Source organism: Aspergillus pseudonomiae (assembly GCF_009193645.1).
Source record: "Aspergillus pseudonomiae strain CBS 119388 unplaced genomic scaffold BDV37scaffold_100, whole genome shotgun sequence".
Classification (NCBI taxonomy): Eukaryota; Fungi; Ascomycota; class Eurotiomycetes; order Eurotiales; family Aspergillaceae; genus Aspergillus; species Aspergillus pseudonomiae.
This window is the reverse complement of record NW_022476092.1, coordinates 50190-72174: the sequence shown is the minus strand read 5'-3', so window position 1 is coordinate 72174 and position 21985 is coordinate 50190. Positions and strand designations below refer to the sequence as shown.

At 47.9% G+C, this 21985-nt stretch overlaps 8 protein-coding genes across 8 annotated transcripts; 6 read left to right on the top strand and 2 right to left on the bottom strand.

Moving 5' to 3' along the window:
• Nucleotides 1-351: 351 nt before the first annotated feature.
• On the top strand, nucleotides 352-2106 carry BDV37DRAFT_275417 (aldehyde dehydrogenase family protein; the record flags this gene model as incomplete). The annotated part of the gene is made up of 3 exons (XM_032085396.1): nucleotides 352-590; nucleotides 665-864; nucleotides 926-2106. 3 exons carry the CDS (start codon nucleotides 352-354, stop codon nucleotides 2104-2106), a joined length of 1620 nt encoding a protein of 539 aa, XP_031936589.1.
• A 2631-nt stretch (nucleotides 2107-4737) lies between these two features.
• Nucleotides 4738-5524, top strand: BDV37DRAFT_7268 (uncharacterized protein). Its single transcript, XM_032091128.1, has one exon. It carries the CDS (start codon nucleotides 4803-4805, stop codon nucleotides 5286-5288), a length of 486 nt encoding a protein of 161 aa, XP_031936588.1. The 5' UTR covers nucleotides 4738-4802; the 3' UTR covers nucleotides 5289-5524.
• A 1414-nt stretch (nucleotides 5525-6938) lies between these two features.
• Nucleotides 6939-8402, top strand: BDV37DRAFT_7283 (SMP-30/gluconolactonase/LRE family protein). The gene is made up of 4 exons (XM_032091129.1): nucleotides 6939-7126; nucleotides 7211-7371; nucleotides 7445-7600; nucleotides 7669-8402. Exons 1-4 carry the CDS (start codon nucleotides 7094-7096, stop codon nucleotides 8255-8257), a joined length of 939 nt encoding a protein of 312 aa, XP_031936587.1. The 5' UTR covers nucleotides 6939-7093; the 3' UTR covers nucleotides 8258-8402.
• Nucleotides 8403-9800: 1398 nt separating this feature from the next.
• Nucleotides 9801-10907, bottom strand: BDV37DRAFT_261071 (uncharacterized protein). The gene has a single exon (XM_032083280.1). The coding sequence runs from the start codon at nucleotides 10514-10516 to the stop codon at nucleotides 10022-10024; it is 495 nt and encodes a 164-aa protein (XP_031936586.1). The 5' UTR covers nucleotides 10517-10907; the 3' UTR covers nucleotides 9801-10021.
• Nucleotides 10908-15955: 5048 nt separating this feature from the next.
• BDV37DRAFT_275415 (uncharacterized protein) lies at nucleotides 15956-16978 on the top strand (the record flags this gene model as incomplete). Its single annotated transcript, XM_032085395.1, has 1 exon — nucleotides 15956-16978. One exon carries the CDS (start codon nucleotides 15956-15958, stop codon nucleotides 16976-16978), a length of 1023 nt encoding a protein of 340 aa, XP_031936585.1.
• A 1638-nt stretch (nucleotides 16979-18616) lies between these two features.
• On the top strand, nucleotides 18617-20511 carry BDV37DRAFT_261064 (histidine phosphatase family protein). The gene is made up of 2 exons (XM_032083279.1): nucleotides 18617-18920; nucleotides 18989-20511. The coding sequence occupies exons 1-2, from the start codon at nucleotides 18784-18786 to the stop codon at nucleotides 20340-20342; spliced, it is 1491 nt and encodes a 496-aa protein (XP_031936584.1). The 5' UTR covers nucleotides 18617-18783; the 3' UTR covers nucleotides 20343-20511.
• A 98-nt stretch (nucleotides 20512-20609) lies between these two features.
• BDV37DRAFT_261063 (uncharacterized protein) lies at nucleotides 20610-21390 on the top strand. The gene is made up of 3 exons (XM_032083278.1): nucleotides 20610-20814; nucleotides 20924-20988; nucleotides 21135-21390. The coding sequence occupies exons 1-3, from the start codon at nucleotides 20789-20791 to the stop codon at nucleotides 21314-21316; spliced, it is 273 nt and encodes a 90-aa protein (XP_031936583.1). The 5' UTR covers nucleotides 20610-20788; the 3' UTR covers nucleotides 21317-21390.
• A 226-nt stretch (nucleotides 21391-21616) lies between these two features.
• On the bottom strand, nucleotides 21617-21927 carry BDV37DRAFT_261062 (uncharacterized protein). The gene has a single exon (XM_032083277.1). The coding sequence runs from the start codon at nucleotides 21802-21804 to the stop codon at nucleotides 21625-21627; it is 180 nt and encodes a 59-aa protein (XP_031936582.1). The 5' UTR covers nucleotides 21805-21927; the 3' UTR covers nucleotides 21617-21624.
• Between the last annotated feature and the right edge of the window lie 58 nt (nucleotides 21928-21985).

Below are 21985 nucleotides of genomic sequence, written 5' to 3'. Positions count from 1 at the left end.
CAAGAGGCTCCATTTTTATGATGATGAATCGCATGGCAAACAGCTGGGAAAACGGGATGTTGATTGGGGATCCAGAAAAGAGCAAAGTATTCTAGAACCTAAGGCTTTCCTGGGAAGAGAAGGTGTATCCGACATCCACCGATGAGTGGGCAAGTCACCTGCCCTCTCATTGGATCTTCCGTTATCACCGGCGGGGAAGCTCGATCAACACCACCACGACTTACTAACAACCTGCATCTATGCTGCAAGAGAAACCCTGACGCTCATGAACTAGTATCCTTTTCGTATATAAGGTCCCCCCCTTCTCTGCCCCTCTCTTTTTTTCTTCTTTCTCTCTTTCTTGCTGTATTAATGCCCCTCTGTTCTTCTCCACTCTTCACCCGCTTGTGCCTGCGTGGTCCTCTCTTTAAGCTCCCTTTCTCCTCGCTGCCTCGTCGACGCTTTCACAGCTCCCCAGTCATCATGTCCGACGTCACAGTACAATTGACGGCCCCCAATGGGCGTACGTACTCTCAGCCCATTGGTCTGTTCATCAACAACAAATTCGTTCCGTCCAAGTCGGGCGAGAAGTTTGCCACAATCAACCCAGCGTACGTGACCTAGTCCGGCCGTACCGGACACCATGTCCTGTGATTCCAAGGAACTGAAACTAACCAGCTCATAGAGATGAGAACGAGATTGCATCTGTATATGCTGGAGGCGAGGAAGATATTGACATCGCCGTCAAGGCCGCCCGCAAGGCCCTCAAGGATCCATCATGGAAGCTGCTTCCACCAACGGATCGGGGCGCTTTGATGCTCAAGCTGGCAGATCTCATTGAGCAGCACAGGGAGACACTGGCCACCATTGAAACCTGGGACAATGGTTTGTGTCCTTAAAATTATCAGTTGACTCGTTGTGTTTGTCCTTGACTGACCCTGTTTAGGCAAGCCCTATTCTGTCTCCTTGAACGAGGACCTGAGTGAGGTCATCAACACCCTTCGGTATTATGCTGGCTGGGCCGACAAGGTTCATGGTCAAACCATCAGCACCACGCCGGCCAAGTTTGCCTACACCCTTCGCCAGCCCATTGGTGTAGTGGGCCAGATCATCCCATGGAACTTTCCCCTTGCCATGGCTGCATGGAAACTTGGCCCTGCGTTGGCTTGCGGAAATACTATTGTCATGAAGCCAGCTGAGCAGACACCCCTCAGCATCCTCTACCTCGCCACGCTCGTCAAAGAAGCCGGATTCCCCCCAGGTGTTCTCAACATCGTCAATGGTTTCGGAAGAGTTGCCGGCAGCTCCCTGGTGGCTCACCCTGATGTCGATAAGGTTGCCTTTACCGGCTCTACCTTGACCGGCCGCGAGGTCATGAAATTGGCTGCCGGCACCTTGAAAAACATCACCCTTGAAACCGGCGGTAAATCTCCTCTAGTCGTCTTCGACGACGCAGATATTGAGCAGGCTGCTAAATGGGCGCATATCGGCATCATGTACAACCAAGGACAGGTCTGCACAGCAACTTCTCGTGTCCTGGTCCACGAATCGGTCTATGACAAGTTTATCGAGCTTTTCAAGCAGGAAGTGGCCTCGACCAGCAAAGTTGGGGATCCCTTCGCCGACGACACCTTCCAGGGGCCTCAGGTCACCAAGGCGCAGTACGACCGAGTCCTTTCGTACATCGAGACCGGCAAGTCCGAAGGCGCAAAACTCGTCGCTGGCGGCGAGCCTTACAAGAACATCGGCAACGGCAAGGGCTTCTACATTGCGCCAACCGTCTTCACCGACGTGAAGGACAACATGCGTATCTATCGCGAGGAGGTCTTCGGCCCCTTCGTCGTGATTTCCAGCTTTGCCGCTGAGGACGAGGTCGTGGCCCGCGCTAACGACACGACATATGGACTGGGCGCAGCCATCTTCACTAAGGATATTGAGCGGGCGCACCGTGTGGCCGCCGAGATCGAAGCAGGCATGGTCTGGATTAACAGCAGCAACGACAGCGACTTCCGCGTCCCCTTCGGTGGCACCAAGCAAAGCGGTATCGGCCGTGAGCTGGGTGAGGCCGGATTGGAGGCCTACTCGCAGGTCAAGGCTATTCATGTCAACCTCGGATCCAAACTGTAATATAATGCATGGCAAGCCCATTGATGATGTGTAACGTTTTGTATATAGGATAGCCAGATGCCAGTTGAATTAAAAATTACAAAAATAGCCAGTTTATCCAGCAAGCAATCATGCAGATAATCCACCAACGAGAGACAAGATAGAGCATAGTAAACATACTCAGAAATACACCTTGCACATAATATTCAACCCAAACCAGAGAATAAGAAACGTGGTATACCCACATTGGACCCAACAACCACAACCACAACCTCCTACATCAAATCCAACCCCTACCCGACAAACTCTCATCTCACCTTCAACGCAATAGGCACATCACAAACACTCTCCCACCTTAAATCACACACAGACACACACACACATACAGACATACATACAAACACACATACATAGTATATACGTACACAACACCAACAAACCCAAAAACCCCCAACAAGCCACCACGATTCGCCACACCCCAAGCCTACATGCATGGCCCCAAGTAAGGGCTGCACATCATGCCGAACCGCCTAACAAGGCACGTATACATACATAACTTGTCCAGCTTAATCGAGATATCCCATCGCCTAGCCGTGCATACAGTTTTGACCCCACAGCGAGAGTGAGAACCAGGCTTCGCCACGCCGAATATACGCGTCACTCCAATCGTTCCGGCCTCAAGCTGATCTGGTTTCTTAGAGCATGGGTTGTCATATGTGTGGGAGGTGTTGCTGATGGGAGATTTTATTAGATCTATTACTAGTACTAACTTGGGGAACTAGCTAACTTGGATATCTTTGTAGTAATAATGAGTTAGTACCAGATACGATGATCTAGTCGGGTGAATCATAGCCAGAATGATGCTCTGAACTATCTATAGACTGGGTTACACCTGGAGAAAAAAAGATGCTCAAGGACAAAGATGACAAAGTCTAGATGATCTGCTACGAGTACCAACATATCTCCATCTGATACTCAATATATTTAATATAACTAACTAGCACATGCATGATCACGCGCAGATAAGATCATTAGTCCAATCCCTATTCCCCCAACCCGAGATCAACTGTGTCCAATAAAGCAAGCCTAGAGATCTACATCTCCAACCAGATCCAAAGTGCTTTTTTTGGGATATGCTCGGTGAGTGATGAGGTATCGGGGGTTGTGTCCAATGGGGCGCTGTTGGCGGGGTTTGGTTGAGAGTGAGATGGTAACACTAACACTAACGCATGTTTTTTTTTGTGTGTGAGCAACCGGTGAAGGGAATAAAGAAAAGAGGTGTATTTGTTGTGATGCTGGACAGAGTTTGGAATGTACTGGCGTTTGTTAACTACTCGTAGTTGCGTTGCGTTGCTCTTGCTTTATGTAAGTGGCCACGTGAGATGTGTTGGTACCCGATCTTGGGATCTACATTTTGACTACTTTGGTGAGGGTTTGAATATTGGGGGGTTTTTGAGGTAGGCATACGGGTGAATTTGGGTAGGAAGGGGGGGGGTTTGGAACTTGGATAGAGTCTTTCTGTGAAAGGGTGATATGGATGTCTCATATATATTGATGGAGGATTGAAGACCCCGAGTCTGTACGTAGCTAGCTACATGAGATGCCCAAGTATAGATCTCACATCCTGGTCGAATGCAATGCAGGGTCAGCAAGTGTAAGTTAATTAATTTGCTACCCGTCGCCTGCAAACTACATAGCATACATCACTCGGTACCCACTACGACCAAGCCTACTTCCTAACCACCGTGGTATACATTCAATGGAAGTCAAAACGAGACACACAGCACGACAACTCAACATCTACACGTCGGGATCCCCAATCAGGGACGCCCACCTCGCCCCAAACAACGAATGCATCCACACACCTAGGCTAGATGCACGACAACAATCACTACCACCTCAGCTTCACACCTTTGTCTTCGTAGGGACAGGGACAGATCAGCCAGGTAGTACTCTCCCTCGGTACCTAATAAAGACCTAACCCGAAGAGAGGTAGTGGAATGAGAAATTCCTGGCGCACCAGCCAATCCACAGCCACATCCATTCAGATGGAAAAAGCAGAGAGAGAAAAAGAGAGGAAAATCGCGGCAATCAGAAAATACCCCGCCAATGACAAAAAGCCAAGCGTTGGAATTTTGATGCTGCGGTGTGGTTGGCCCGTCGGTTGGGTTTCTTGAGATGTCTGTCGTGGCAGCTTTGGAGTGGGATGCTTCCTGTTAGTTGCAGCATGCAGCAATCCTTATTTGGATTTGCTCTTTGGTTGGGCTGCGTGGTAGGCATTTTGGCGTCTTTATTTGCTGTGGAGGTCCATCTTGCCTGCACCTGAGGACTGCCTTCATGGCGTGATTCGATCGTGGAAAGGGGGATTGTGGGATCTCATTCTTATCTGGCGACGGATTTCATGCAGTAGGGGGAAAACAAATTAAAAAAGAAAAAGAAAATAAGAAAAAAAAAAAAAAAGAGATTACTAAAAAAAAAGAAAAGAAAAAGAAAAGAAAAGTAAAGGCTGAAGGGTCTGAGAGTGGGTTTCGACTGAATTTCAGTCATGAGTTTTTGGTATTCAGTACGTCTGATACCGGTACTGGTACCGTCTGGAACGGTACGATACAAGATCACCTCTCATGCATCCATCATGTAAGTTACGAATTGTGTCTTGCATTGCATGAAGAATTGATCATGTGAGGCTGCCTGCCTAAATCCCATTTTCATCCATCTGCATGAGGCCTCCTCGAAGCTTCAGTATAGAACGTATGTATATCGGTCGATGCCTGTTCGATTATCATTACCGACGCACCGGATTTGGATCCGCTCTTAACGGTCGGACAGTGGAATTCCAATTCTTGAGGCAGGACGGAGAAGGATGGATACGCTGCTGCGTCCGACGTGAGCTGACTCTGTACACCGCATTTTCCGCTGCTGCTCAATCTAGTAACTGGACCCGTGTATTCGTTGGTGGATCACATCAAAATATCAAGCGTCTGGGTTGCCTCTGTAGGTACACTCAACGGCCCAACAATGCATCCATGTTTGAGCTGGCCGACTCCGCTTCATGGAATTTGTTACCTCGGAAGAAATTAAGGGGGAGGGGGGAGGGGAAAAAAGAATCACACCTTCGATCTATCAATATGACAAATACGACCGTTGGCAAGCTTCCTGCACGGCAGACCGACAGTCACAGTCGAAAGCGACTCTGTCCAAAGTAGACTTTGATGCACTGTAGATCCCACTGATGTTGCCGTTTTCTGGTGTACGGAGTAGCTTTAGCACTATTTTGGCGATCACCCCAGAGACCTTTCGGCCGGTTCTCGACCAAGGTACCGAGTATATGCGACACTTAACGTCGTGAGCATTGCCAGACCGCCCTCAATTAAACGAACGGTACTAAGGCAGAGTCTCTGACAATTGCGGCCTTCGCTAGAACTTCTAGCGTTAGTAGCACAGACAGCCTATCCACTGCCGAACTGAATGGTCTCGCCGCCCTGGTAGAGCTCCATCGAAGGAATTGGAAGAAGTCTAGTGGGCCGCTTCATTCTCCGGTTCTGTACGCACGGAAGAGAAGCACTCCCCAGACATCTGAGCATGTCTGACCGCAGGCCAGCAATGCAGGGAGAGGGCATTGTGGTGGCAGAGGCCGTAGGAGACGCACAAAGAACTGGTGATCAATGCAGTAAGCAATGCAAACCTGTCATTTAACGGCTGTACGCCAGAATCCCCAGCCGGTAAGGCAATCTGCGCCAAAAGTCCGGGACCTTGGGACCCTGTCCGTCGTGCCGTGCCTGCAACCAGGGAACCACCAGGGACGAAAGTGGAGTCCTCCAGTCGCAAGGCGACCTCAGTTCTGTCACGCAGCTTGCTTAAGGCTTGGGATAGACCTACCGGCAGCTAATTCTTTTCCACACTGTCCAGCTCTAAGGAGGAAAGGCCGGATGAGTTCCTATTTGCTGATATGACCCCGTTTTCTGATTTCTCCACTCGAGGTCCTAGTCTGGAACAAATGAGGCGTAACACGGGAAGTTTGCCGCACCGTGGCCACGGTCCCCAAGACGCGCGCACGGTGGAAGTCCCAGGCGGCAGTTTTTGATTAATCGAACGCATCAAGCAACAGATTGAGTGATTTCCTCTTGTATTACTCCCCCTTCCAGGTTCTATGACCACGTTTGTTGTCTCGCATTGTTTATCCACATGACGTGTGATAGCCCCATTTTGTGGATACGTGTCCTGGTGCAGATTTCCCAATAATCATGTCCACCAAAAGTCCAATAGCTTGAGAAGCAATTGGCCCGGGGAATTATCCTGCTGAACCGTTAAGGATCTTGGGGCGTACTTTTTCCCCCCTGGTTTTCCAATTTTTTTTTTTCCTTATTTTTTTTAATTTTCTTTTTTTATAACCTTGTCTACCCACTCCTCTTTGGCGACCAGCTGCGTCAATGATACCTTACAATATACCGAAACAAAAAGCCACCAACTCCTGAAAGAGTAATTTCTGGGGCTAGTTCGCCAAAGGTACTTTCGCTTCAATGGAAACAAATCTCATCGTCGGACACTACTCCGAGGAAAGCGGTGTATGGAATCCAGCGGGATGGACCCGTCGTAGTACCACTCGCACCAGTACTAGGCTCACCGGGGACGACCCGCTGATAGGATGATTTATGCGTATCAGAAACGGAGTTGACCTTAGTGAGAGTAAGAATTCCCATCGATCAGTCATGTGGGGTGATTGTCTTGGCGCCCACAACCACGACACTGGATAAGTTAGTCCCCTCAAAGAATCTGGTCAGACTATTGAATCGATCCTCGTCCCCTTTTGGCTTCTCACCAGTCACAACGCACAGCCCAAACAATCCACGTTCCTACAAGGTTATTGATAGTAACCATCTATCTTTGGTTACCCTCGGCTCGTTTCCTTGTCCAGGGTCCAGATCCAGCGCCTTCAGCGTGGTACCGTTCAGATCCCGAAATCAAAGCACGGCCTCCTGCGTTCAGTAGTTTGATTAATCAAATTATCATCATGTCAACGTTCAAGAAATGGACGGTCTCTGAGGTAGGAATCTGAACACCCTGTGCGGTATTGCCACGGGCGGGAGAAGCGTAAATAATGGATTCATTCTCACTTTTCAACCATTAGCCGTACATCGATATCGCAGGGACCTTGTTGGAGGGGCCATTCTATGACGAACCTAGAAATGAGTTTCGTTTTGTTGATATCTGGGAGCAGAAGTTTTATGTGGTGGACTTAGCCAAAGGCCCAGACTCGTTGAAGACTATTGATACGTCTGCTTCAATCGGGTGCGTGGACAGACACCCCTGCAGCTGTAGCTTTTCCGGCAACCTTGAACTGATCGGCGAAACGTGAGATTAGGGTAACTGCCAACATCAAAGATTCTGGCGATGCCTACAACGGCCAGATAATCGTAGCCGCAAAACATGGGTATGCTCTTCTCGACCGCGCCACGGGCCAGCTCTCGTACATCTCCAAGGTTTGGGATGACCAGAAGGACCCAGAAAGAGCTCGCATGTGAGTGAAATCCAAGTTTGCTCAGCTACTGTTCGTAAAATCTGACTAAGCGGATTCACCCAAAACAGAATGCGTTTCAACGACGGGGCGGTCGACAGCCATGGGCGGTTCTGGGCTGGTTCAATGAATGACCCCAAAGTGCAGTCCCCGGTCAACGAGGCTGTTCTCTTCCGACTGGACCCCGACATGACGGTGCACCGTATGGTTGAAGGTCTGACTATCCCCAATGGGATTGGCTGGAATCATGCGGACGATACCATGTACCTGACCGACTCACCCACTGGCAAAATTTACGCGTTTGACTTTGACGCCCAAACTGGTGAGATCAGCAACCGTAGAGTCCACTTTGATTTGGGAGAGCCAAAGGAACCCGATGGTTTTGCCATTGATGCCGAAGGCTGTATCTGGAGCGCCATCTACGGGGGTGGTAAAGTCATCCGTATCTCGCCGGAAGGGGAAGTCATTGGAGAAGTGTCGCTTCCCACGAGAAACATCACCTGCCCGATCTTTGTGGGGACCGAACTACTCATCACCACCGCCAAGGATGACACCGATGATGAGCAGTTCCCGAACTCAATCCGGTATGGAGGGCGAGTCTATAAGGTTGACGTGGGAATCAGGGGCAAGCCCAAGAATGAGTTTCGATTCCAAAACTGATGTACGTACTCCGTATAGCATGGTTGGTAGTGTGGAGGACGAAGCAATGGCCACTCAACCCTAGAGAAGATCAATCAGATACCATTTGAGAGTCCTCCTGTGGGGCCATCACGTCGTCCATCAAGAAGTACTCTGTTTACCTATAGATAGTGACTCAGATATGTTTGCCGAAGCTGAAACACTTCCTTGTTTTCGGAAAGGGAGATTCGAATAGATTCTTTTTCAGCGCTGAAACCCGGGTTGTTTTCCGGAGGATCGCAGATGGGCAAATTGGAACAGCCACAGCAGGTCATCGAGTCCTTGTGCGACCAGTACGTTTGTTCCTCAAACTATTGGGGCAATTCCTTGGTCGAGTGGTTTCTGGATTCTTGGCGTCGATGCACATGGAGTATTCGCCGAAGGTGATCCCCTTGCAGTAGTCCATTTGCTCTTCGGAGCCAATATGAAGATGTTTGTGTTGGGTGTAAGATGACGGCTGATGGCTGCAGATTGGGCTTACTTTAGGTGCGGGAGTGACCGCAGCCTCGAGGCAGCACCCAATAAGGTGGAAGGCGACGCACGTACTTTTCAAAACGGGAAAAGCAAGCTGAAGAATCCCTCGTATATGTATCATGTAAGACGGGATCCATTTTGTACCCCAAGAACATTTGAAACTACATCGGCCTCTATTTCTATTTCTATCCTTTTTCTTTTCTTTTCTTTTACCCCCCGTGTGATTAAGCATACAGTCGGCCGAGATCGGGTGGAGAGCCATACATCGAAAACGGACAGGGTATCATTTCATGGTCGAACCAGATAAAAAATGATTAATCACTTAAAGCCGAAGCCAATGCAAAATGCAAGAAGAACCTTCTCAGGGGATATGGTTATGTGACAGAGAGGTCAAAGTTTAAGCCGGCCCGGGACAGTCCATCTAGGATGTTCTACATACATACTGTATGCCGGGTACGAGGGAGAAAGGAGCTTCGTAATCCATACGGAGAGTAGCTGAGTGAGACGCATACACAATTCCAGTTCTACATTTAACCGTCTAGCAGACCCCCTGTCCACTATAATAGCATTGTTCTGTGAGTAAGTAAACAGATGCAGCATGCATAAAGGATCTAAAAGATCGGATGTAGTATGGTTGTCCCGCGCAAAGCCCGAAAATCTTCTCAGTTCATTCGGTTCAAAGGTTGGCAGAAGGCAAGCGTGACCTATGACAGTGCATGCATATCCCGCACATACTGTGGGATCTAGGTCAAAGTTTGACCTAGGCATCTAAGAATCCCATTGAAGGGTTCCTCGGGACAGCACACCATCGGTGGGTCTCCAGGATGCAGGATGATGCTGACACTCGTGGAAGGCTTGGGGCGTTAATGTTATCTGCAGAGGCCTTGTCTTTTTATCTTCGTATATTGCCTCTTTGCTTTTGGGGGTTATTGAATTAGCTGTTTACCACGTATCGAATCCACAACCAAGTGGACCAGGGTCAAGGTTTAACATCAGATAATATCGGATGTAGTGGTTGGGCCATAGATTATAATTGGATGTATTATGTACAGCACATACAGTCTTTTTCAGTACGGAGTAAACAGTGGAGCCCATAGTGTTCTTTTGACTTTTTGCTTGTTTTTCTGTACTGTTATTTTTATTTTTATTTTATTATATTTTTTTCTGTTGCAATTCCCTCTTTTCAAGATTGACAAACCTAGGGATCGTGCTGTCTATCATTTTAATATAAGTGCCATGAGTCCCATTGGACCTATCAATTATCGGTGGGATTTAACTGGCGCATACAGCGGTACCGAAGACATGCACTTGGGATTCAGGGGCGCAAGAGAGAGGAGAAATACAGAAAGTGAAAAAGAAAAAGTAAACCAATCTATGACTAAAATTTCTATCTGCAATGATGCGATCAAGTGCCAATAATAAAGATACTATGACACCAGATTGGTGAGGAGAGTGGATAATTAGTTTATCTTCGCATGCTGTCGTCTGATAAAACTTCGAGAAAGACGAAAGAGCCCACCTCGTATCCATCTGCCTGTCATAAAAAGGGTGATGGCTCCGGAGTGAATACAGTTTTAAGCGGGTAAGGCCGCGAACCACATTCTTGGGAAAACCGCCTGAGTGACAAGGCGTCGATACATCCTGCGGAGCTGGTGCTACTTCATGCAATCTGCGCCTACGCTCATATACTAGTAGGTGCTCACACCACCTCTGTCTCCATCGCCACCCTCCCCTCCCCTCAATTCCTCGTTCTCTTTCCCTTCTCATTATTCCGTTTCTGACAGTTCAAGGTTCGGTACTCTATAACTAGACCACACAACTTCCAGAAAAGCCACCGTACCAGGCGGAAACTAATTCCGGTACTCTCTCTTCCGCACATGGCAGATACGAAATGGATAAATAAATTGACTCCACTTCCCGCAATAGTCGTAAAAAAGAAAAAGAAAATAAATAAATAAATAAATAAATAAAATAAAAACCAATAAAAAATAGAGAGTAAAACCAAGAAGCTGGTACGCGTGATATAACTAGCTTTCTTTAAGTACTAATCTGCCACGCGCTGTATATCTTGACGCTAACGGCGATAGCAAGGTCTCTATCGAAGAAGGAATATAATAGCGTGCGTATGGCACGACCGACCATGTGGCCTGGAAAGAGCATGACCCGCAACCATCCCATGAAATCCATTCCGCGTTTACCTTTCATTCCAGACCACGCTTTATCCTCGCTCCGGCCCACACGATCTACTATCACCCGTTGTTAACTCTTCTGTCTACTGACACTAATACTAAACTGAGTTCCCCTTTGGGAAGCCCGGGAACCCGCTATTTGTGACGTTAATCATTCCCTAAGTCGTCCATGGAGATACCGCCTTTCTCCGTGGGGTTTCAACCTCCAATGAAGGCCGCAGCTTGCAACACTTGACATTTTGCGTCCACGCGAAACTAAAATGTGTGATGCTGGTCGTCTACCTGGCTGTAGGTGGGTACTGTTCACTGACACTATGCCACTAATTGAAGGAAGCCACACTCCGTAACCCTTGGAGCACAACCCGAGGCGCTCAAAATTACGCTTTCGAAATTTTGGCCAATAGTGCGTTAGATCCTCAAAGTATTTCCTAAACTCACTGCAGGTAATTTGCTGGTCTTCTGCAGAAGATGGAGCTCACTTGATCCTTACCGACCTTGTTCGCTTTAGAGGTCCATTGCTGGTAGGTTTTTTCTTTTTTTTCCTTCTTATTTTTAATCACTTTTCTACTTTTTCTTGCCTGTCCTTCTCTCCACTGCTACATACATCAGTTGTCTATTGTATGCCGTATGCTTCTCCTGTAGCTGCATAGAATCGTCCTTTATTCCATCGGTCTATCACTTGCTCTCAAAGCCATCGGGGAACCAGGGCCTCTAGACTTTTTTTTCTTTTCGTTCCTTTCCTTTCCTTTTGTGGAAGAGAGCGGTAACAACGGCTGATGGGTTAATTCAGGAGTGAACCAAAGACCGCCACTACCCGCTAGCGGTGAGAGGCAATATGGTTGGGTTGCTCCCTCTGACATCGTGATCTCATTACCTTCTTGAGTCAATCTGTGTTTTATATGTAGTGTTGCTGTATGAGACATGCAGCCTCAGCTTGTTCCTTTGACAGGACGCATACTGATGCGGTATGTTTAGGAAGTTAGTTACTGATCATTATACATAGTTTCGGGCTGTGTCGTATAGCCTGCAGATCGCTACGTTTGCAGGTCGAGGTCGATTCTCTCCCTTCAGTGTCAGCGGTTTACCCCCTGGGCAAGAAAACTTGCCGTAACAATCCGTACTAACCATCTTTAATCGGAGTACCGGTATGTTGGAACGTGCATCTGTCCTGGATTCCCCGAGTCTTTGTTACCAGAAAAGAGGCGTGGGACTTGGACGAGGCATCAACTTTCTAAACCTTGTTGAACTGCCTACATTGCGATTGATGCCCAATGACGTAGCCGAGACAAATATACCAGGTTCCGCTCCAACATGCCTTCAATGCGCAACCAAGGCGGAAAAGGCAAGCAGGATCCCGCTCATGGGCCACTCAGGGGAGGAGAAGTCGATGATAATACCCCCCTGTTAATGATTCATCTGATTCGAGAGGGTAGCGTACCACCAAGATCAATCCTTTCTGTACTGCAGATGAACAACTGGGAACAAGAGCTCTGCCAAGCATCCGGCCGTATAGGTGCCTTGCCTCTTGCGAAAAGATCCAGCTATGACTTGCGAAAGGGCAACTGTCAGAACCAAGAGATGACGGAAGGTGGGGGCAAACAATTAAGGAGAAGGGCAACGGCGATCAGCAGAGGTCTTGAAAGTCAATTAGTGCACTTTAGACCGTCAACACGACTCGCCAAACTTTGGGGCCAAAGTGAAGCACACTGCATACACAACATTGTGATTCGAATTAGTTGTTGATCCAAAATGGGAGCCTATGATCTCCGCCCTATTTTTTCGGCTCTAAGCTCTTCGGGGATCTTTGTTTCGTTGCTTTCCTCGCAATGACTTGCCTCACAGCGTCAAACTCAATCGTTTTGAGTGGACAGATAGAAGCACAGGCCAGATGAAACTGCCTAGAGCCATGAACGACCAGCCAGTCGCTACTAGAAGCTTGTTAGCAGCAGCCGGTGATGAAGCTACCGGTATTCTCTGTATTATGAAATCACCTTGATCATCGGTTGAACTAAATAACACGAGTCAGTCACACGTCAGGCATTCATCTTAACAAGATTGGGTCATTAGTACTACCGGATATAGCCTGTCCCGAGACAAATTAGAAGCACCGAAGAATATTAGAACTGTGAAAGAGGATATCTTTCTGCTAAGATCAAATGCTAAATGCGAGCGGTAACTGCCAGAGCCGTGTGGATTTCGGGGAATCTTTGGAGAAAGTGACAGAGCAGTGAGACATTGGCTCTGTGGCAGAGCATTCCAAGACACTGGTAAGACTATTATTTTTGGACAAGATGAAGTTGAAAACTTATTCCCGTGGCGTTTATTTATTATTATTATTATTATTATTATTATTATTATTATTATTATTATTATTTTTGTATTTTTAAGTTAATAGGTGCTGGAGATTGAACTACTGAGCTACTATTTGTGAGGGGGTTTTTAAATTGTGATTTCCAGATTTCCTCCGTTGCCCTGTATCAGCTTATATATGTAGGACGATTTGACCGAAAAATAGCATAAAATGAAAGAGAGATGAAATAAATAAAATACAAACCACAAAAAAGAACGGAGATCCCATAGTGGCGGTAAGTAGCAACCCGTGCGTCCGTATGTGTAGGTAGTATCTTTACACAGATACTCCTTAAAGGTCGCTATGGATACCTTTAGCCTTGAGGGGTCCGAAGAGGTACCCATTCGGTTAGTATGATACCAAGTAATTTCGCGCCTCCACTGGCCCTGTCTATGACTCCATGACCATGGCGACGGCGCCTCTAATTCACCTGCATCTTCCCCAGTCTCAAGAGCCACTCTTTAGTGCATCTCGTAGTGGGGTACGATTTTCTAGGCGAGTTCTCTTGTTGTCAAAGCATCGCTTCAGGGTCCCTCCTTCTTTGTATACCAAAAACTAGGTATGCAGGTAGGGTTGTCGGCCGGTACGTCCGGTACGTCCGGTACGTGCAGCTCTGAGCCTTTCACGACGAACTCAAACCCCCTACTTTTCTAATGGAATCTGCCATTTTCATATTAATAAGGTTGAGATCCACTTCAGGTGTAACTCTCTTGGATTATCAGTCAATTAATTGCCCAGAAATTTAGAAAAGAAATTAATCCGTCGTCACTAAGCTAAGTCTTAAGTACATACAATTTATTCCTTCTCCAAAGGAATTTGCCCACTAACGCATTCTGGAATTCCTTTGACGACCGCAACTAAATCATTCCCGATTCCCCGGGCTCCATCGTAGCGTGTCCCTCTAGTGCTAGTACTTTTGGTCCGTGATTGCTTCCGCATGTACGGTACCTTGAGTGGTTTCGATTTGTACAGTACAGTATGTGTAATGACCAAGGTGACTGTCTGTATTTCTACCCGGCTGTGTACCTAATCCATTGTATGAATGGGCCTAAAAGCCCATGCACATGCATTAGGATCCTGGGACCTTTTAGGTAGTAGGTTAGGTTAGGTTAGGTATCCTGTATGTATGTACCTCAAAGACGGAGTTTATATACGTTAGCAGGAGAGTATGCCTAGTAATAGGCTGTTGGGATGGGGCATTAGACACAACTCTAAGTAAGTGAACAGCACGTAACTAACTGCCTTTTTTTTTTTTTTTTTTTTTGGAACCCTCGCTGACTCCCAATTGTCAGTTCATGAGCTCTTCTGGGTCCCTTGTCTTAGTTGTTCTTAAATTTCTTATTTTTTTTTTTTTTTTTTTTTTTTCAAAATATCATTTCCTTTTTATTTTATTCTATTTTATTTTATTTTTTGTCACTCCCCCCATGCCATGCCTGTGGTTTAACGCAAACCCATCATCACTTGGTCCCACTCACCAACTTTTTCCATTCACACCGCCGGATTGCTTGCTGCTGGTCTTGTCATAAACGGCGGCGTGAACATGAAGCAATCCCTCCGGACTGAGAAAAAAAAATAATAATAATTAGAAATAATTTCCATTTCTCCTCTGCTCGTCGCTGATTCGACTTTCTTGCCCTCTTTCTTTGCCCTCTACATCTTTATTTCTATTCCTCAAATTCCCCCTTCTGTTGCTCTACTTCTTTACCTCTTTACTTGGACTCTTCTGACAGGTACCCTTGCGTTGCTCCAATTCTATTTCAAGAACCTAGCTTTTATTTTATTTTATTTTTGTTGTAGTTTCTGTTCTTGTTCTGTTTCTCTTATTTGATTCTATCTATCTTCTTCTACTCTGTTGTTTTCCTTCGGACTTTACATCGTTGTGACGAGCTTCACTACTATACTGCATCGAACTACGGGTGTGATTAACCGTGATTTCAGTGGCTGCTGCTTCAACGACCGGTACGGAGGAGATACTACCGAGGAATCAAGCTTCAGAATTTCCTCGAGCCCGTCTCTATCCAGCTTTAACCTTCCCGATTTATTTTCTCCCTTTTCACCGTGGCGACCCTAGCGATCAGTGGGTTGACTAATACCCCGTACACCAACCCGGGGCATTCCACTCATCACTATCATTCGCTGTCTGGTTACCATCTCACCCAACCGACTGGCGCCCTCTCTCGCTCTCCCCTTCCCGAGTCTTCGGCTCACCTGGAGAGAAGGGGGGCCCCGCCATGCCCCAGCTTCTTGCGGCAGTCCATCGAAAGAGACTCGGAGCATATGTCGCCGATTTCCCCAGTGACAGGCCCTTCATCAGAAGATGCCCTTCGAACTGAGAAACAGATTGCCCTGGAGAAGAAACGCCCTTTTGTAGACGAGGATTCGTCTTTGAACGGCCGCGAGCCTGGACGTCCGCGGCCTGTTTCCTGGCATCCCTCAACCCCTGTTGAGCCTCCGCTGAACTCTACCCAGCTTCGTCCCATTGGAGTCGATTCTATCTTAAACCCCCCGGCAAAAGCACCATTAGTCTCCGCGTCCACTGCGGAAACGGCTCGGGAAGGACTGGGAGACCAGTTCTCAACCTCTCCATCTCGTCAGCATCTGCCCCCCGCGACGGTACATCTCTCATCCCCATCAACACATGCAAAGCGCCTATCGGCATCTCCAGGAATGGGAAGCCGTCAGATCATCGCTCCCGTTTCACCGTCAGCTCGCTTTGTCAGCTCTGGGGTCGGCTATCCACGAAAAGCGAGTTCTTCCCAATCTCCGCTAGTGCAAGAAACACGACCGGGTGCATATACGGTGGCGCCTGGTTCACCCTTGCCTGTGGATGTGGCAACTGGACAGCCGATGTCCGTGTCTGGATATCAACAGCCTGTTCCAGTGTCCGTTCATTCCACACCAACCTTCCATAGCCGCCGGACAAGTGCTAACCCGACACCAAACCCGAGCCCTCAGGAGACGAGCCCTACGACACCCGTCTCGACCTTTAGCCAGTTTGGACGGTCGTCGCCTGCGGCGGCTCCTGCTGCCGGCCCACAGCCTGCGCCATCATATTTGCATTCCACTCCGCATACGACGATGGAGCCAGTTAGTCGACTGCCGTCAGTGGTGGCAGGAAATAAGCATGCGAGCGAAGAGCCTGTCGTCCTGCCTGGTTCCCAGGCAGAAAATCCCCCTTACCCCGGGATGATTCCCTGTATCCTAGACCTGAAATCCGGCTCCTCAAGCCAAGCCGAGAAACGAAAGGCCAATAGCGATGCGTCGAGGAGGTTCCGCAACAGAAAACGGAACGAGCTTCAAATGGAGCAGAAGATCACGGCCCAGCAGGATGAAATCCGGAAGCAGACAGAAGCACTGCAAAGACAGGCCCAAGAGATTCGGGCCTTGATGCAAGAGCGAGATTTTTATCGCTCCGAGAGGGACTTCTACCGCGAACACGTCAGCCGCCTGGTGCCTTCCGGTCAAATCCCGACCCGGCCAGCCTCTCCACGCTCCTTTCAATCCTCGGATCGTGACCATCAGGTCTGGCCTAGTACAGATGCCACACAGCGAGTTGTGGATACAAGCGGAGTGCCACCGCCCGCCTCGGCTACCAGATCCGCTGGTAACTGGACAAGTCGAGGGACTCTAGCAGATGAACAGCAGGCAAGATCACTGCCACAGTTCCCTGGGCCATGGACACGCACTTGATTATGGAAGCCAGACATTGGGCTCATATGTCCCAGCTTATGTCCTGCTTCCTCATGTTTCTTTTTGAGGGGAATCTACGCGCAACTTTGAAAGGGGCACGCCTTCTCTCTTTAACATTCTTTTTTCTCTTCTGCGGATCGTCGGGTGCCGTTTTTAGCATCCGAGGAGATTCGCGGGGATAATTGCTTGATCATATATCATACATCTCGCCTGAGGCGAGAATCTCATTGCATGGGAGGAGATAGTGTCATTTGTGCGATCAGCATGGAAATTTTGGATTATTCGAACGGCGAAAGACAGATGGCTTTCTTATTGACTAGTGCGAACTGGGTTCCTGACATTCCTGCATATATTTTGTCTGCTTTCGCTGTCGATGTTTCCCCCCTTCTTGCTTATAGTTTGTTTTACCCCCGTTCATTTGGTTGAGAGTGTTGGAAAGGAGTCTGTCCGGTTTGGATTGACGTCGATTTGATTCGCCTCGCTGGTTTGTTTTTACATAGCACCTGGAAAGTGTCAATGGCGAGGCGTCGCTTGATCTTGGGCTGTTCGGTGTTGTTTGGATTTGTTCTGGTTTGCTTGTGACCGTGGACCCCGTTAGACGAAAGATACCACCACGGCTCTAATTTTGATTTGAGCGTGCAGCTGAGAGCGATCTCCCCATTACTGTTTCAAAGGCTTGGTTGGCTACTCAAACTTGGGATTGTGGTATCTACCATAGACCTGTACAATATCATTGCCCAAGAACAAGAACAAGAAATACCCCTAAAAAAAATTGAGAATATCTCCTGACTTCAGGCAAAACGAGAAGAAAGAGCGAGAGAACCAAAATGAAGAAAAAGAAAGAAAAAAGAAAAAAAAAGAAAAAAAGAAAAAAAAAAAGAAAAAGAAGAAAAGAAACCAACAAGGCGCTGTCAACGACCGTTGTGGATCTCTGCCGGGCTCGGCGACATCCGGCGATGATCGTTATCAAATGGGAATCACGGGTAGAGATTATCAGATGTGGACAGCACCACCTCCAGATTTTATTAGGTCATTAGATTGATTTATTGAAGCATTGAAACATTGAAACATTGACATCTTGACCTGTGCGTTTTTCGGAGGACTTCAGTCTTCATGGAGTGGTTTCGTAGCCATGTGAATCTTGAACTTGCCGTGAGGTCTCCACCGATTGACTTGGGATACGTGGTTTGTCCCGAGAGTAAGGAAATGATGAACGTTAGATGAAAGAAGAAGAAAGAAGGAAAAAAAAAAAAGTATATTAAATTAACTATCATTTTTAGCCAGACCCCGAAAGAAAGCGTGGGAGGAGTATTGGCTGTAGTCGACTGATTGATAGCCCGCCCCTGATCAATATCAAACCTACTAAAGCAACGGCTTCTCGTGAGGAGTGGATCATTGCGACGGAGCCGTGTACTACTAGTTAATCAAGCTTGCACCTCAGATCTTAACTTCAATTGAACAAAAGTCCGGCCGGAATCCGGAGACATGTCTAGGATTATGGAACGCTTTCGTCTCCCTTTCGTTTTCCTCAGGCACACTTGTCACCATTCCGGTGCCCACGTGGGCCCAACACGGCCTATCAGCGTCACACAGACAACTCAGGCCATCCGTGACGGTCTTCTCGTAGATTATTATTTCCCCCGGTCTGCACCTTCGAAGAATCATAGACGATCGAATACCATGTCTTACCTTGCAGACTGATTCTTTTTCACCCCCACTACACTCCCGCTTCACTAGCACCACGGCTGAATCTCCGTCCGATATCGCGGGATCGTGAGAGGCACAAGGATCAACATGAGACGGAAATGAAGGGCTTATATGAGGACCGTCCCGCCCGCGTGGAGAGCTTGTCCCGTCGCTTATCTATCAGTAAAAGGGCTGCAATCGTGAGCGCCATGGCTGTCCTTAGCGTGCTCCTTCCCATTACCTTCCTTCTCTCAAGGTAAGTTCCCCGACAGGCATTGCCCTATAGTGGATGCCCTAATCGAACGGCGGCTGATCTTCATCCAGTGTTGCCGGCACTCCAGTGACCAGCCCAAGACAGCAGTCGTGCAATACTGTCGACGAAGGGTACCAGTGCTTCTCTGCAGTCTCTCACCTGTGGGGCCAGTATTCGCCGTACTTCTCGGTCGACGACAAGTCTTCGCTTTCCGAAGACGTTCCGGACCACTGTGAGGTTACCTTCGCCCAAGTGCTCTCCCGTCACGGCGCGCGGTATCCAACGGAGAGCAAGTCCGAGAAGTACGCCAAGCTCATCAAGGCCATCCAGCATAATACTACCTCGTTCTCCGGGAAGTATGCCTTCCTGAAATCTTACAACTACTCCCTCGGTGCGGATGACCTTACGGCTTTCGGAGAGAACCAGTTGGTGGATTCAGGTATCAAGTTCTACCAGCGCTATGAGGAGCTCGCCAAGAATGTCGTTCCTTTCATTCGGGCTTCGGGCTCCGATCGGGTTATCGCATCCGGTGAGAAATTCATCGAGGGCTTCCAGAAGGCGAAGCTTGGAAAGTCTAAGACCAGGCGGGGTCAGCCTGCTCCTATTGTCAACGTGGTTATCCCCGAGACCGAAGGATTCAACAACACGTTGGACCACAGTGTCTGCACGGTCTTCGAGAACAGCAAGGTAGGAGATGAAGCAGAGGACAAGTTCACGGATGTTTTTACGCCCTCAATTATTGAGCGTCTGGAGAAGAACCTCCCAGGAACCAAGCTCTCGAGCAAAGAGGTGGTGTATCTTATGGACCTGTGCTCATTCGACACCGTCGCCTTGACCCGTGACGGCAGTCGCATTTCCCCCTTCTGCGCTTTGTTCACCCAGGAAGAATGGGCGCAATATGACTACCTACAGTCGGTCTCGAAGTACTACGGCTACGGCGCAGGAAACCCTCTTGGGCCTGCGCAGGGGATCGGCTTCGCGAACGAGCTGATCGCTCGCCTGACCCAGTCCCCGGTTAAGGATCACACCAGCACCAATACCACGCTGGACTCGAATCCCGCCACATTCCCGCTCAATGCGACCCTCTATGCGGACTTCTCCCACGACAACACGATGACCTCCGTTTTCTTCGCGCTTGGCCTATACAACAAGACTGAGCCCCTCTCTCAGACCTCGGTGCAGTCCCCTGAGGAGACGAACGGGTATTCATCCGCCTGGACTGTCCCTTTCGGGGCCCGGGCCTACGTCGAGATGATGCAGTGCCAGGGTGAGAAGGAGCCTCTCGTCCGCGTACTAGTCAACGACCGGGTTATTCCGCTGCAGGGCTGTGACGCCGACAAGTATGGCCGGTGCAAACGGGACGATTTCATCGAGGGGCTGAGCTTTGTTAGATCCGGTGGGAACTGGGGAGAGTGCTTTGCTTAATGGGATTGTTTATTAAGGTCGTGACAAAACTTATATTCTTCTTTACTTCTCCACTCTTTCTTATTTCCTTTAGACCTTCTTCATCCATACGACATAGCTTAATACACAAAAATGTACACAAAGAGCCGCGATATCCAACACCAAAAGAAATACCATTGCATGTTCAATTACCCCTACAGTCACAGATATTCAATGAGACACCATAGCCCATCTACTACCCCCCCCCCCCCCCCCAATCTCAGCCAACAGTATACCAAACACAGTATCTTAAATAACATAGGTCCTACAGCATACAAATACAACCCCACAACAAACACACCCCAACCAAAACGAAGTACTACTTCATACATACCCACAAACTAATATACAAGTAAACCAGACAAGTACAAAAGCCCGCTAAATCAAGCACTCCCATCCTTCCCCTCCTCCCGCGCCGGCCGACCCAGATGCTTCTGGGTCTTATTCAAATACGCTAGACAACTCAATCAGCACCCCTCCAAATAACAAACCCAGGGTCAAAAGAAGAAGAAGTTAAGATAAGGGAAAGGAAAAGAAAAGAAGAGAAAAGAAGGAAAACTCACTCCTCTCATAAAGCACATAAGACGTATACATCAAAATCGGCAACGCCACGATCGTCGAAAGCCATCTACCACAGCGTTATTATTAATATCAGCCGATCTTCAACTCAACCAGGAACATAACGTTAGGCCGAGTTGTTAGACTCGCAACCCATATCTTCATTTCAAAAAATAAATAGCTCAATAGGAAGAAAGAAAGAAAGAAAGAACATACCGTCGAGCAGCCACTTTGTATTCCTTCGTTTGCCGAATATCCCGTACAGCTTGTGGACCGCGCCGGGGCGGATACGGCGGTCGTTGAAGGGATTGCGGGTCGATGACTACGCGGGGCTGTTGGTTGGACATTCTGGGTGTATTTTTCTTCTGTTTTTCCCTGCCTCTCTTTTTTTTTTATGAAGTTATGAGTGGGCTCCGGATGGTATGTGTTGACCGTGCTTGTTTGGAGAGATGTGTGGATGGCGGAAAAGTCAGGGTGTATGGACTGAGTTACGTTAATTATTGGTTGGGGGATGGAAATGTTTGGCGTTTCCTTTCTTGGGTTGGTGCCTCAGGCTTCTATATCTTCTACGTTATGAATCCTTTTTCTTTGGTCTGTAAGTGAGTGGATGAAGCTACTACTAATGTCATCGAAAGATCAGATCATCCCATTCTGATGTTACAAGCTGACAGAAATCAATCCTATGGAATACATGCAAAGACATCGATTAAACCCCGCAAGTAAAACTAATTGCTTCTAAATCCTGGCCGTTCCTGTGGTCGGATTTGCGCGTACATTGAAAATACAAAAAGAAAGTAGAGCGAAAATGCATGAGTAACTGTACAAGAGGGAGGCAATAATACAGTCCCGTTTTCTCTTCTGTGTCTTGTCCAGCCACCTTTGGCATCAAACCATGGTGAACAGCACAGGACAACACACGAGAGTGGGAGTAAGAAAAGCACGAATAACAGTCACAAGGGAAGTAAGTCCACAAAGAGCCTCTCACAGAATGTAAACAAAAGAAGCGAAACGAAAACATGAGTTAAATAAAAAAAAAAAAAAAAAAAAAAAAAAAAAAAAAAAAAAAA

What these genes read in the sequence shown, in the direction of transcription:
- BDV37DRAFT_7268 (XM_032091128.1), top strand. Translation starts at nt 4,803, where the DNA reads ATGAGGCCTCCTCGAAGCTTCAGTATAGAACGTATGTATATCGGTCGA.
- BDV37DRAFT_7283 (XM_032091129.1), top strand. Translation starts at nt 7,094, where the DNA reads ATGTCAACGTTCAAGAAATGGACGGTCTCTGAG. An exon ending in AGAAATGGACGGTCTCTGAG is followed by an intron (nt 7,127 to 7,210) that starts GTAGGAATCTGA and finishes TTCAACCATTAG; the next exon opens with CCGTACATCGATATCGCAGG. An exon ending in GACCCAGAAAGAGCTCGCAT is followed by an intron (nt 7,601 to 7,668) that starts GTGAGTGAAATC and finishes CACCCAAAACAG; the next exon opens with AATGCGTTTCAACGACGGGG.
- BDV37DRAFT_261071 (XM_032083280.1), bottom strand. Translation starts at nt 10,516, where the DNA reads ATGAGAAGGGAAAGAGAACGAGGAATTGAGGGGAGGGGAGGGTGGCGA.
- BDV37DRAFT_261064 (XM_032083279.1), top strand. Translation starts at nt 18,784, where the DNA reads ATGAAGGGCTTATATGAGGACCGTCCCGCCCGCGTGGAGAGCTTGTCC. An exon ending in ATTACCTTCCTTCTCTCAAG is followed by an intron (nt 18,921 to 18,988) that starts GTAAGTTCCCCG and finishes ATCTTCATCCAG; the next exon opens with TGTTGCCGGCACTCCAGTGA.
- BDV37DRAFT_261063 (XM_032083278.1), top strand. Translation starts at nt 20,789, where the DNA reads ATGCTTCTGGGTCTTATTCAAATACG. An exon ending in CTGGGTCTTATTCAAATACG is followed by an intron (nt 20,815 to 20,923) that starts CTAGACAACTCA and finishes AGGAAAACTCAC; the next exon opens with TCCTCTCATAAAGCACATAA. An exon ending in CCACGATCGTCGAAAGCCAT is followed by an intron (nt 20,989 to 21,134) that starts CTACCACAGCGT and finishes GAAAGAACATAC; the next exon opens with CGTCGAGCAGCCACTTTGTA.
- BDV37DRAFT_261062 (XM_032083277.1), bottom strand. Translation starts at nt 21,804, where the DNA reads ATGCCAAAGGTGGCTGGACAAGACACAGAAGAGAAAACGGGACTGTAT.